Source organism: Ostrinia nubilalis, chromosome 24 (assembly GCF_963855985.1).
Source record: "Ostrinia nubilalis chromosome 24, ilOstNubi1.1, whole genome shotgun sequence".
In the NCBI taxonomy this organism is placed as follows: domain Eukaryota; kingdom Metazoa; phylum Arthropoda; class Insecta; order Lepidoptera; family Crambidae; genus Ostrinia; species Ostrinia nubilalis.
The window spans coordinates 8,524,357-8,539,539 of NC_087111.1; the positions used below are offsets into that span (position 1 = coordinate 8,524,357).

The 15,183-nt window shown below is 38.6% G+C and overlaps 1 protein-coding gene across 1 annotated transcript in view; it reads right to left on the reverse strand.

Annotated features, from left to right (window-relative positions):
* LOC135083899 (ABC transporter G family member 23-like) overlaps positions 1-15,183 on the reverse strand; it is a 56,570-nt gene that overhangs the window by 19,267 nt on the left and 22,120 nt on the right. Inside the window, exons 2-4 of the mRNA XM_063978654.1 lie at positions 9,551-9,721; positions 8,881-9,040; positions 7,354-7,616 (exon numbers count right to left, since the gene is read on the reverse strand). Coding sequence (XP_063834724.1) covers positions 7,354-7,616; positions 8,881-9,040; positions 9,551-9,672 — 545 coding nt within the window. The 5' untranslated portion in view covers positions 9,673-9,721. The remainder of the gene's footprint in view (positions 1-7,353; positions 7,617-8,880; positions 9,041-9,550; positions 9,722-15,183) is intronic.

The following is a 15,183-nucleotide window of genomic DNA, read 5'->3' on the forward strand; positions in this document are numbered from 1 at the left end:
GAAGTGTTTAACATTATCAACAGTATTACAACAAACTCGTCAGGACAGGATGGTTTGAACATAAAGATGATTAAGTCAACTCTGCACAAAACTCTTTCTGTTATAACAGCAATTATTAATAAATCTATAGAGACCCACACCTTCCCCGCGCAATGGAAAAAAGCACTAGTTAGGCCTATACCCAAAAAAGACTCCGCAGATGAACTGAAAGACCTGCGTCCTATATCAATTTTACCGGTTCTATCAAAAATACTGGAGAGGGTTGTGTTAAAACAAGTAGTAAACTATTTGGACAGGAATGATATTGTGCCTAAATTCCAGTCTGGATTTCGTCGAGGGCACGGAACTGAAACAGCCTTACTCCAAGTGACGGATGATCTCGCGGAGGCTTCAGATGGGGGATTGAGTAGCATATTGATTCTCTTGGATTATACACGAGCATTTGATTGTTTACATCCACAGCTTCTATTGGCAAAACTAAATCATTACGGTTTCTCAACTGGCGCATGTAAGTGGTTCGAATCTTTTTTAGTGAACAGAGAACAGACAGTAGTTACTTACGGAAATGATGGCAAAAAGTCACTCTCGTCTCCTGGAAAAATAGTACGAGGAGTTCCGCAGGGCTCTATATTGAGTCCTGTTCTGTTCACAATTTTTACGGCTGACCTTCCACAGTGCATAAAAACGTGTAAATACCATTTATATGCGGACGACACACAGCTGTACTACTCTTTTGATAGCAAAGACACTAGGGATGCTGTAAGGAATATTAATGAGGATCTCCAAAATATTTACACCTGGTCTAATAAAAATTCTTTAGTACTGAATCCTAATAAATCGCAGGTCTTGATCTTGGGAACAAAAAATCAAATAAAAAGAGTTGTAGATTGCAATGAAGAAATTTCCATCAATAATGTCGTCTTACAGAGGGTAAACTCCGCGCGAAATTTGGGTTTACTCCTAGATGGGGAGCAAAAATACGAAGATCACGTAAACAGTAAAATTAGAAATGCTTTTTTCAAACTTAAGATATTATACAAAATTAGACCGTACTTACGTGAAGAATTGAGATTACTTTTGGCTGACGTACTTGTCCTTTCTCCTTTTAATTACTGCAGCGCGGTGATCGGACCCAAACTTAATACCCGGACCGAAAAGGCGATTCAACGCGTACAAAATGCCTGTATTCGTTTCTGCTACAATGTGCCATGGAGGGAATATATAACTCCTTACTTGAATAAGAAAGGTATCCTTAATATGAAGGCTCGCAGTGAACTCCATTTTGCCTGCACTGTACACAGAGTAATCTGGAATAAAAAACCGGAGTACCTATTTGAAAAACTTACCTGGGTTAAAAACAACACACAGAGGAGCCTGCGATCTGTATTGCAAGACTCACTTAGAATACCTAAACACAATTCTACGCGTTATAGAGGATCTTTCAAGTTCTATGCAGCCAGTATATGGAACGATCTACCCCCGCCTATGAAACAAAAAATGAGCATTCAGGGTTTCAAAAGTAAATATAAAGCTGCCTTACTTAAGAAACAGATAGATGCAGAAGATCTTCGCCGAGGGTACTGGAAACTACTGCCCCTAAGAGATTATTTCACGTAGCATACAGTACAAAACACAAAAACACACACACACCACACACACACTACACACACACTACACACTTACACTACACAGGCAGAAAAAGTGTACTTTTTCTATTTTTTAGTCAGTTTAAATGTTTATTTATTTTTTTTTACTCATTTTTTTTTTCTCGAAGCCCCCGTGACCATTTTCTCGACCATCACCTTAAGAGAAATGGTGGTGGCTGAAAACCAGCGCTGTCTAGGGCAGGTAGTCCTTGGCGGCAGATGCTGAGCCACCTCCATTTGCTTTTTCTTTTAGCATAAGTTATTTTAAGCTTATAATGTAATAATTTTCTTGTAATTCCTTTTATGTATAAAAAGCAATAAACGTTTTTATTATTATTATTATTATTATTATTAGCATTGTCAGTCTGCCGAGTTGAGGGCTTTCCACATTGTATTTTCGTGGCCGCCATTATCTTTTCAGTCCTACTCCTTGCATATTAAAAAAAGAATAAGCTGCTAATTGTGAGTTACGCCCGTGGTTACGCACTCATATCAAAACCCACTGGTTCACTACAGTAAAATTAGAATTTTGGGTCCCTATCTGTTTTTCTCGTTTATGATTGCATATATCAGGATGTGTTAAAGTTAGTGAGATAGTTACGTAGTTAGTAGTAAATATAAGCGGGATGACAGACTGGTGGTAAGATCTTGATATGTAACAAAAGAATCAAATTACCCTAAGTAGCTTCCTCCTGCACACTGAAAATGATATTGTGCTTACAAGTGGCAAGGAATAAATTAAATCGTTCCTCCTTTATTATGTTGCATTTTTATGCGCTATGGTTACAAAAGAGCTATTGTATTTCAAATTTTATAAAATAAAGTTGAATCTCTACTTATTGAGTTACTTTACTTTAAGAATTTAGATATCATCACCATTATTATCAACAGCCTTTTACAGTCCACCGCTGGACTATTATTATAAGCCTCCTCCACTGTAGTGGAGGGTTGGTTTTGCCATAAGGGATGCTTGGCAGGCGGGTTGGAGATCGCAGTTTAAAAGATTGATATTTTTCAGAGAGCGCTGCTGCCCGTTCTCTGTAGCCTATTAAGATGTACTTACTTATGGGATAATCTAAAATAAGATTACTGAAAAAATATTCCATACTTAATTGCAAAACAATTATAAAGTGTGACGAATTTAAACATGCTTTTCTCTGTGACGAGTCGACTCTGTGGCAAATCTTCGATACGTCCCGCTCGCGTTACGTACCAAATACTGTTGTGAATATACCTTTACATCAACTTCATTGCCTCGGATGTTATCGTTGGAATAAAACCACAACAGACGTTTTATATTTCTTCCGCCAATACAATGTCGTGGCCGCCTATTGTTCTATTACTATAATAATTACCTATCTCGCAAATTGCATCACCATCACGATCTAGCTAAAAATTAATAGCAAACCTTTACTCACTATTGTTCTCTGTTATTATTTTAATTGAGACATGTTTCAGTCATGCAATACTGTGTTAGATTAATTTGTTTACTTAAGTAAATGTTAAGAAAAATCAATTAATTAAAATGAAGATTACATTATTGATAGTCTATTTAAGAATTCATTAAGTTTATTCAAGTATGCACTAATGAAACTGAAAAAAAGTGTGAAATGCCTGATTAATCGAATCCAGAACATTCGAGTCATAGTGCTTTTTCAATGTGTGATTTTTGTTTATATTTAAAAAAATACTGTGTGACACGCCGGGGTCAAGGGGGGTCGGCTGATAATTGTATTTTTGTCCCTAATCTCCTGCTTCTCTTTACCAGACGCAAAAGGAGTATGTTATGGGGAATTTAGGGATAAGGTAATTATATCAAAACATAGTTACTTAATTCTCATGGCATTAGAAAACTCTAAAGTGTCACAAATCCACCACCTATCTATAGCAATCAACATGTACCTACCATTAATCATCATTAACACGGTACACTGGCTTACTTAAACGAGTAAAAACAATCGATGCTGTGCGAAAACCGGTGTCGTAGTCAAAATATAACGGTTACTTCACTAAACTTCACTTTTATTGAGAGCTTGGCAAAATAGTGTAACCTAATGCCAGAAGCAGTCTTCAGTCTTCACTAAAAGAGATCTATGCCCGTTTTCATCATCAATCCCTATTTTTTAAGTGACCCCTATGGTAACACATAACAGGAATTTTGGTTTCATCATTCGGGGTCACTTGAAAATTAGGGATTGATGGTGAAAACGGGCACTAATCTATCAAAATCAATGGTAAATGGAGGATTTTGGCGTACACTCCCAACGCTGACTGGGGAAGGCTGTGAATGTTCACCTATTTGTCCCTTGGTAGCCTTTTGCGTTTTCCACGGGAAGAATGGGAATGGTCATATTCTACTCTATCGGTACCATCATAGCCAAAATGTCTTTTAATACAATTTTCAAGGTGATAAACAACAGCAGCGTGCTATTTAATTGCACATTTTTTTTTTCACTGGTCCAAATTTTCCCACAACAGCAGCATGCTATTTGATTGCACAATTTCTTTGAATTTTTTTCACTAGATCTTCCCAAACTTTTTTTTGCTATGAGTCTGTAACGCCCTTGGGACTTTGCCATTCTTATGGTTTTATGCCAAAAAGTTTGAAGGAAAGAAAGAAGAAAGATTTTTTTATTCAGTCCAAAATACTTACACTACAACATCAGTGTAAGTTTGTTTAATTTGAACCAAAATGGCAGCCACTCAGCATGTGTTATGCTCTAGGTTAGGACATAGAGTATAACGCTGGTATTCTGTGGCAGTCATATGTGAATAGACACCGAAGACTTTTGAAGCTGTTCTATTCAGGCTATGGCAATAATAACCGAGTCAGCTGATAGCTCATCGCCTGCGACTGCGAGCTGGGTTCCGTCCTAATAACCACCATAATTGTTGGAAGATTAACCATTCTCTCGGACAGTAGAAATATGCCAGATATAATGGGTATATTGTCGGAATGCATGGGCATTGTCATGCAATGGTTATATAATATGCCTTCGTTTGAAACGAAAGGATTTTGGCTTTGGGGGTTTCCAATAAAATGATTCAACTTGGCATTTAGCATTGAAGATGTAAAATGTGAACCAAAAGATGACGTATAGCACTCTTTTTGTACATTTTCTCGTTTGATTTAACTAACAGACGTTCAAAGATGGACAAAGGCTTCCAAATGGAAATCCTTTGGGATTTCCACAACTACAGGTCCTGTGCTTCTCGTAACCTTCACCAGATTGTCGGTCCACCGAGTAAGATCCTGCCTACTCTACGTCTTCCGGCCCGCGGTCGCCACTCGAGAACTTTTCTGCCCCAACGGCCGTTAACTCTACGAGCTATGTGCCCCGCCTACTGCCACTTAACTTTGGCAATTCTGAGGCGCAAATTTATAATACAACTCAATACTGTAATTAATTTTATTGCATTTATTTCAATAGGTTACTAAATCAATGTAACAGCGGCTGTCGCCTTCTTATCAATACGTGAACAAGTCAATCAAAGGAAAAAAAGCGCAAAAACTGCTCGAGAATTGCTCAAATGATTGCAACGTATACCTACTTAATTGACAGCACATCAAGCTGTACAGTTTCATAGCAAAATCGAACCTATTACAATTACACAAGACGCTGCAGTATTTTTTAGCTTGATATGCCATCAGGTTGTCTGTACCAGATCTAGAATTTTTGCTTCGTTTTCAATCACTCATTCTCGCGATCTATGTAGTAACTTTGCTAGATAATTTACGCTCGTATTCACAAACATCACTATGAGGTCTCACAGTGTGCGTGGACGCACAGGGTGACACACGAACCAATCACAGAGCTCTATCAACGTTGTGCGTTCGATTTGCTGCTTCACTTAAGCAAGCATCGTTTGTGAATACGGGCGTTAGTACTTTAGCAATAGTTTCTGTCTGCGGCATATTCATCATCATTATCAACAGGTTATTTAGTCTGAACTGTAAGAGACATATAAAGACTAGTAAAGAACTCCTTAAGAACAGGACTCCTTTGCGTGACGTTGATAAGTGCCAAATCTTGGTGGTGGAAAAACTTATAAACCGTAAAAACTGTATCTGAATTTATTTTAATTTATATTTTTGTATCTTACTAATATTATAAATGCGAAAGTCTGTATGTATGTCTGAATGTTAACATGTTTGTTACTCTTTTACGCAAAAACTACTGAACCGATTTGATGAAACTTTACAGTATTGTTGTTTATGACCCAGAATAACATATAGGCTATTATTTATGACGATCTGTGACAAACTAAATTTCACGCGGGTGAAGCCGCGGGCAAAAGCTATGTGTATTTAGCTCTAATCGGGGTGTAAAATAATCGTACCTATTTACGAATAACGTATGCAAGGTGGCTTAGTGCTGAAATTACTGCACTAAGTATTTTGTAATTGTAGGACGTTTTTTGTCGATTTTACTGACCTAGCTAGACAATCATAAATGTTCGTTCGTTTCAGCCGAATGACGTCCACTGCTGGACAAAGGCCTCCTCCAAGGTTTTCCACAATGAACAGTCCTGCGCTGCCCGCATCCAGGCTCTTCCCGCGACCTTCACCAGATTGTCGGTCCACCTAGTAGGAGGTCTGCCTTATGCCTATCATAAATGCATACGGAACTAATCCTAACGAATTGTTCAAATCTAAGGAACCTTCGCGTACAATCCTGACTCGTTCTAGGTCGTTAAAAGTTTAATACTTCGCAAATTGATGAAGGTTGAGTAAAGGCAAATATTTGTATGCGAGCAGTATTTACAGTCTGACTGAGTGCCGAAAAGGGTCGTCTGTGTATATATTGACGGACCTTGATGTTTGATTTGAACATTGACAAACATTTACATTTTCAAGAACATTTTAATAACAACTGTAGATTTGTTTTATAGAAACCATGTATATTTATGTTTTTATTGTGTTTGTATTGAATAGGCTCCGAAACTTCTAAACTTCTATTACCATTGAATTTGGAATCCATTTTTTTTGTCTTATGAACATAGGCTTATATTTTTTTAATCTGTAATTAAAAGAAAAATGTTTAGTACCTTATCTACCTGTAATCCGCGAGCCGGGGAGGGTCATTAGTAAAACAATTTAATTATGAAAATGACATTTAACCTGCATTTTATTTGTTTACATAATAGATGAATTATTAAAATAGATAACGTGTTTTTAATTGCTATTTTAAGACAAAGTACTAGATTATTCAAATGTCAAGTGTTTTTATGCACATCCTGATGCTATTTTTATGTATCTCTAATGCAGTTTTAAATAATATGCTAAATCTAAATAATGTAGTTTTTATATGTGTACTAAAACAACCACTTAGTTTAGTTCGAAAATTATCACTGTGACGACAAACCTACCTGAGTAATTTCAGGTAGAGCCTTTGAGAAGCATAACTTTTACCAATTATTTTTAACCCAAACTCTTATCACAGATCATAAAATACTAGTATTAAAAAGTTAGGTACGCGAACCTTTAACACTTAGTTAGTTTTAAGTATGGGTGTCAGGGAGTTGACGTTCAAAGCTAAAATTCATAAAATGGGAGAATAAATCGTGTTTTGACAGCTCATTTTCAAATACTAGCCGTTAGTGCTATATATATATATATATAAAGGCATTGTTTATCTATAGTATCCTAAACTTACCTCTCTTTAAAGACTATCGTGTTCACTCAAACTTTAAGTCTAAACCTTACCTCTCTCTCAAAACTGGGTCCAGCCCAACAGTAGGTTCATCCAGTATCAGCAACTCCGGTTCATGCACCAGGGCGGCAGCTAACGACACCCTCCTCTGCTGACCTCCAGAGAGAGATTTGATCAGCCGACCTTCAGCTGCCAACTCCAGCAGTGAAGAGAGGAAGTCGAACCTCTCCTTCAGTTTGGCGCTCTTCATCCCGTATATACGGCCGAAGTAGTATATCGCGTCGCGGACTGTGAACTCCCCGACTAGTGCTATGTCCTGAAAGGAGAGAATTATGTGACTGATCTTGAAGGTGTATGCAAAAAATACTCTAAGTTTTCTGCTATGGGACATCCCACCTCTCGTCCCCACCGCTGCAACTCCTGTGTAGCCAGGATCTACAGCTTGACCGCCAATAAAAACCCAACCAGTGAAGGTCAAGTTTGTCCCGGGGGAAAGTTAAACTATCATTAGAAATTAATCAGAAGAATATAGGAGGAGTTCAAAGTTAAGGTTCGACTACCCTCCAGTAGATATGATGTATAAGCATCAAATGAATGTGTATGTACAAAAAATAAGTGTATTAATTTAAAACAGATCATGGCGACTTATGTTAAGTTAAGATAGTGGTAGCTAGACAGTGACTTGAACAAGCTCTATCACCAACTAAACCAAGCAGTGACTCCACTGGGAATCGAACCGGGTGTCTCTGGGCCTGAAGCAGGTGGTCTTAACAGATTACAGAGGCGGTTACAGTTATAGTTAACTTCGCATTTATACTAACTACAAAAGTTCTGTTCTTATATCAAAATAATATGGCACAACTCGGTCACGTCGCATAGTGAATATTGATTGAAAATCGTTAAATACCAGAACTATATCCGGATACGTTCTATTAATAGTTTTAGTTGAAAGTCAAGCGAAGTCAAATATGTATATAAAATCTAAAAATAAAACATATTTTAATGAATTTAGATGAAGACTAATCGCATATAGAGTCTCCAACCATTCGATATTGCATTTTTTCCGAATGATCAAGATCGAAAGAATAATCTAGTAATTTACCTAGGCTGTAATAACTTATGAACGTTTTAGGAAAATATCATTAAGTTAGTACCTATCAAGATAATAACCATTTCACCAGTAGTCAGATGCCTCATATAAAATGTGCCTGCCTTGCGAGGATTGACGAGCAGTCAGTATAGAATATTTTCAAATAATACTTCACTACGATATAATATCGTTCGTTCGTTTCAGCCGAAAGACGTCCACTGCTGGACAAAGGCCTCCCCCAAGGATTTCCTCTCCATGGGGGGGGATTTGCCTTAATCGCCACGCTTGGCAAGCGGGTTGGCGATCGCAGTTTTTTGTAAGGTTTCGCACGCAGACGCTGCTGCCCGTCCGGTGCTGCAGGGATTTTGTCGCCTCTTACGACACGCCTCCTGTTGGCGGTGGGGAAGAGTATTCTTTATGGCCGTCCCCGCACGGCACACGATACGATATAGCTACGATATAATATAGCGTTAAAAATATACCTACATACCTGTGGCATATACCCAACTCTGGGGCCGGGCACACCGCTGCCCTTCTCTCCAGGGGTGCCACCTAGGACCCAAATGTCACCACTGTCTAGTTTTCTTCTTCCCACTATGCAGGAGAGGAGGGTGGTCTTCCCGCACCCTGAAGGGCCTAGGAGGCCATAGCTGTTGGGAAATAGAAAAATAATGGTTAAACCTTGGTAGTAGAAGAAGTAAGGCAGGAACTTAGAATGTTATGGAACAATAGTTGGAATATGAGAGAAAAAGAGAGAAGACAAAAAAGGGCCTGCTTAAAGAGACGAGTGATGAAAGTGATAATTATTAAGAAGAGAGAACAGTGGAGGATAATATTGGAGTAGAGCTGAGTGGTATTATTAGAAGAGGGAAAAAGTTGGGATTTGGTAGTTCCTATTTTCGATGTGATCGTTGGCAATTTACATTTTGGTTGTTAATGGTATTTGGTTTACGAACATAAGTACTCGTGTCTCGTAGTAAGCTAAACGAAATCAGAGTCAGTTTTGTTGACTTATAAACATGTCATTTGATGAGTGGTGACCGTGTCCGTCCGTGTCCTCGCTAAAGAGAGGGAATTAACAAAGGTGAAGAGAGTTAAGTGAGGGGGAGAGACTTAAGGGATAGGGTGAGAAAAGTGGGAGATACGAGAATGATACTCACATAATACCCCTTTCAACTGTCATGTCAAGGTGCACGAGCACTGGCTTGTAGTCCGGTTTGTCGGGGCGCCCATAGTGCTTGCAGGCGCGCGCGACTACCACCGCGGCCGGACCCGCCGCCATCTTGGTTGCTGGTGTCGTCAGCTGTCAATTGGGCGCCATCTTGCGGTGTCTGTGGGGGAAGTAGTAGTTATTTTAAGGTTTAACTTATTGTAAGACTAAGTTAATAATAATAGGTAAGAGTTGCTTTTAAGTGACAATGTGACGGTTTCCAAAATCCAAGAAATTGTGAATAGGTAGGTACGCCTGAAAAGGTAGAATTTGGTACGCTTCTATTGTTAAGCCGTGTATTTTGTATTTTTTACCTAAATTCACATTCACAATAAAGTTCATTTTCATTTTCAGAGACCTAAAAAAAGAAGAAAAGAACTTTTAACTAGCCAGCGCCAATAAGAATTGTTTAAAATACATACTTAGTTGGCGTTGTTTTTATAGTTTACTAGCTTTCCGCCCGCGGCTTCGCCCGCGTGGAATTTTGTCTGTCACAGAAAAACTTTATCGCGCGCGTCCCTGTTTCAAAAACCGGGATAAAAACTATCCTATGTTCTTTCCCGGGACTCAAACTATCTCTATGCCAAATTTCATCAAAATCGGTTGCGAGGTTTAAGCGGGAAAGCGTAACAGACAGACAGACAGACAGAGTTACTTTCGCATTTATAATATTAAGTTGGGAAGTTGGGATAGTTGGGATGGGATGAGGACAGAAATATTTTCTCATTATAACCTACCTAGTCATTATCCATAATCTATGATTGATTTGCGTTTCTAGTTTTTAATGTGTCACCGTAATTAGTAGCTTCATTAAGCAATTACTGATACTCGTAAATTAATGACAAAGGAAACGATGACTTGATAGGAAATTGTCAGTGAACAGTTGAATTGGCGATCGTACCACAGTGCAAGAAGAGAATAGTAGGATTTACATTATCTAGGTACCACTAGGTATCAATCGTTTGAAAATTTAAAAAAAAGTAACTATCAGTTTTTTATAAACCATGACAATAGACAGCCAGTGTCACATAAATCCTTCAAGGAGATTGAAATTGGAGGATCATAAATCATACTGCCAGTGCCTAGTGTTCCGTGCATAGGGAATCAATTATGTTGAAAAAATTGTCCCATTAAAAGGCGACTCACTGCTATCAAAAATAAAGTCGGAATTACCTTTATAGCTTTTTGTAACCTCGACACAACGAGACGCAAGATTTTTTTGAAGCATTAGAATTTCAAATTCCTATTCGATGAAGCACAACAGATACATATTAATGCAGTGTATAGTCTATGGTCACAGACAAATAATAGTTTATGGTATTATGTATGAAGTGTTAACTATGTAAATTACGCCCGTATCAGGCCTGTTCATCTCCGCGAGTTTGCATCGAAAACAAAACACGCGCGACTACCCCTCCTGGGATACCTAATCGACAGGACAATCACGAGCGAGTATTGACGCACGCACGTGTATTCTTCACCCATTTGCAATGTAAAGACAATAAACTATATGTAAAGACGGTGGTTTAATTCATACTGTGCTGTATTGTTTAACTGCCTGAATAACATTAGAAACAAAATATAATTCATGCATAAACATGTATTTCCTCCGCCATTTTCCGCAGTTTGGCACCTCACGTCACACATCATTTTACCGAACCCTATGTCTTCGGCGCAGTACCGATCACTGACGTTTGTCAACAATGGTGCTCGACTCTTGAGACAAGCTAAATTACACCATATTGTAAACGACATCGAGAATACATTTCCATAAATACCTTCGCGAAGAAAATCTTCTGTACGAAGAACTTATTATTATTCTGTGCCCGTATTCACAAACGAAGCTTGCTTAAGTGTAGCAGCAAATCGAATGCACAGCGTTGAATCGAGCTCTGTGAATGTGTCACCCTGTGCGTCCACGCGCACTGTGAGACCTCAAAGTAATGTTTGTGAATATGGGCGTCAGTGTCATAGTAAATAAGTGTGTAATTAAAAGATGCGTTACTATTCCTTTTTACTATGCAAATGTATTGCTCGGAAATGAATTGGCATGAACGTGGCACGTTCATTCAAGGCTGTAATTGTATTGTCAATTAGTCATTGTTTGGATCCGTTTTAATAAGAGCTAGGTAAATTGCCATGCGATGAGCACTATAAACGTTTGTACAGCTAGCACATCAGGCTGTACGTTTTTGTAGCAAAATAGCGCCTACTACAACGACATAAGATTCATCTGCTTGTCATGTCGACAACAAACCTACACAGTGTCAGCCCAAAACTCCGCTACAAGAGTGGCGTTGTCAGTAGCCTTCATTAGTCTTCCTGAGTGCAGTTGTTTGGGCACGCAGGGCACGAAATCATCTCAAGCTTGATGTGCTGTTTGTGAATAATACAATACACGTGAATTTGCTAATATTTGAAATAGAGATTATTTGATTAATGATTCTATGCCATTTACTCGTAATCTTGAGAAAATCAGTATAAGACACCCTGCAGATTACCGACTTTTAGTTGGCTGATAGTTTGATCGGCTTCCAATTTGTATGAGGAATTGGCCGATACCAAACTGGTATTCGGAGGGCATTTCCATACGTCATGTTCAGACCTATCAAACTATCGGCCGACTAGCAGTCTGCAGTTTGCATTGGTTCCCAAACTTATTTGAGAAGCACCCCCTTTTGACCATACAAAAAATTCCGCGCCCCCTCTTCTAGTCAAGATTATTTTATTGGACGTATCGAGCAGTCTGGAATGCATTCTCTCAGCGGTCGCAGGTTTTTTATTTTAAGTACACAGATGGCCCGCGCCCCCCTTTAAAGGTCTTTGCGCCTCCTCTGGGGGTGTGGTGGTGGAACAAGTGGTCTACGGGGTGTCTAAGGGCCTCGTTCACCATCCCCGAGTAAAGCGTAAGTAGGTATGCAACTCGTCACGAGTCGCAACGAACCATGACTTTGACGCTGCTTAGAACCGAGTCCGAAACCGCAGTCTAAATTTTCCTTTACACTAGCTGCGTGCAAACCGCGCAAAGCCATAATTATTAAGAAAAAAAAACGCACTCAAATCTTCGTCGATTGTACTCGTATTAATGAAACCCCAATCGCTGTCCTTATCCAGGTCGCGTCAACGGCCCACTGCGCTTTCGACACAGCGTGTGTGAGATGCGGCGCTTCTCCATGTCACCACGATTCGAAACAATTCGGAACTGCTTGGAATTGAAATTGGTAACTCAGATCCGCTTCAGATTTCAAGTATGTTACCACGATTCCTTTAAAATTCTCTAGAGAGGATTGATTGGATTTTAATACAACGGTAATGCTCATCACTTTACTGTAATATCAAAAGGTTCAATTATGAAATGTAATGAGTATTGTATAACTAAAAAAAAAAATGTGGAAGTACGTATGCGTTCATGTCTTTATTATGGGATTATCAATTTCTATGCTAACTTCTTGATCGTGTTTTATTTTTACTTGCTGATTACAAAAAAAATAAGCAATGTTATGTACGATTTGACCTTTAAGATCTTTTAACTTCTCTTAAGATCTCAGTGCTCACAGAAAAACAGTTTCTTTACCTCAATACGTGAATATTAACAAAAACTTTTTTTTATTAACAAAAGAATATCAAAGAAATTTTAAATTAATGCCAATCAAACTCGTCCCTAGCCACAATGGAGCCACGCACGATTGACGCAATGACGTTACGTTCGGATGACCGGAACACCGCGAGCCGTTATGTCACCGCCCGGCGAAATTCGGCGCAAGTGGAGAACGACCCGTGGAACGACCTTCGAAATTCAAATTCGGAATTGTTATGCGACCTTTGTATTTTTATTACTTTTTAATTCTTTGAGGTATTTGAAATTTTGAATCGCGCGGGAGATTCGAATTTGGAATGAAGTTAATGTTTTAATTCTTCTTTTGTTTTAAAAACAAACTGGCAATATTTAGTGAATGCATAAACTAATGAGGGCTATCGTTTTAGCGCTCACCAGTTTGCGCCACTGTAGAGTAAGGTCCTGTCACTTGCTAGTAGCGAAGACAGTGGCACCAACTGGTGAGTGCTAAAGTGGTAGGAGGACTATCACATTTGCACTCATCAAGATGGCGCCACTGTAGAGTAAGGTCCTGTCAATCGCCAGGGGTGCCAACTGTTAAGTATAAAAACGATAGCCCTCATTACAAATTAATTTTGTAGCAAGCATGCAACATACAAAAATACAAAAACTTTGCATGTAAAATTTTAGGTAGATATTAACACAGATAATACATAATAATATTAATACCTAATCTATATTGGTTTAACCAAAGAGCAAAGTTATTAAATATAACTCATAAAATTCAATACCTAGGTAATTGGTTTATTATGATCGATCAATATCGGGGTTTTCCTTCCTAATATTTTTCCTAATAACTACCTATTATCCTTAAAAGATCTGCTAAATCCACTTGATCTTAGGTAAATATCATAATGCAACTTGACTTTCAGATAAATGCAATATAATAGTTTAAAATATTTCGGCCAGAGTTTTCCAATATATTTTTTCGCCACCGGTATCCATATCGGTCTCAGTATTGAGAAAAATCCTGTACATACAAAATACAAAAAGATTGATTACATGTAATAAATAAATAGGTAATAACTTTATTTCTCTCTTTACAAAATACATAAGGTCACAATTTGTAACAGGTAATTATAACAACAAGGATCAAAAATAAGTATTTCGTAGAGACTGGTGTCCGTACTAGAAACCCTGGGCTAAAGCACACCAGGCCTCCACCACCGGCTAATCGACACTGTGTGGTTGTGTTAGGCTGAGTTGCACCACCTAACTTTGATAGTAACTATAACGAAAACCGGTGCTTTTTTGGAGTTTGACAGATTTTTGACGTTTGTGAAAGTCAAAGTAAGATGGTGCAACCCAGCCTTAATCTATTTAAGGTAAGTATTTTTATATTAAGAAACAAACTAAAAAATAGAAATCCTGTAATCACACCGTCAACAGCACGTCAGACTAGGTATACATTTTTGTATCAAAAGCATCTCTATTACAACAACCTAAGATCATAGCATAATTCGCTTCGCAAATGATCAAATCATCGATTGTCCTGATCATCCTAATGACATTTGTTACAATGATTCAGTTTAAAGCAATGTGAAAGTTGACCCCAACAGAGTTCACTTCACACGATTACCTTTGTAGAGTCCACGGCACATCAAACTTTACATTTTTGTAGCAAAATAGCAATTATTACGACTAAATAAGGTGCTATAGTGTTAACTTGACATGCCGTCGGTACAAAAAAAGATTCTGCAAGCTGTGCAGTCCCCACAGCGTATAATTTTTGCTCCAAAATCGCTCTTATTGCCCATTCATCGTTTGTTTCAGCCAAATGACGTCCACTGCTGGACAAAGGCCTCCCCCAAGGTCCTCACCAGATAGTCGGTCTACCTAGTGGGGGGCCTGCCCACACCTACGTCTTCCGTTCCGTGGTCGCCACTCGGAAACTTTTCTGCCCCAACGGCCATCAGCTCTACGAGCTATGTGTCCCGCCCACCGCCACTCGATTTTAGCAATTCAGC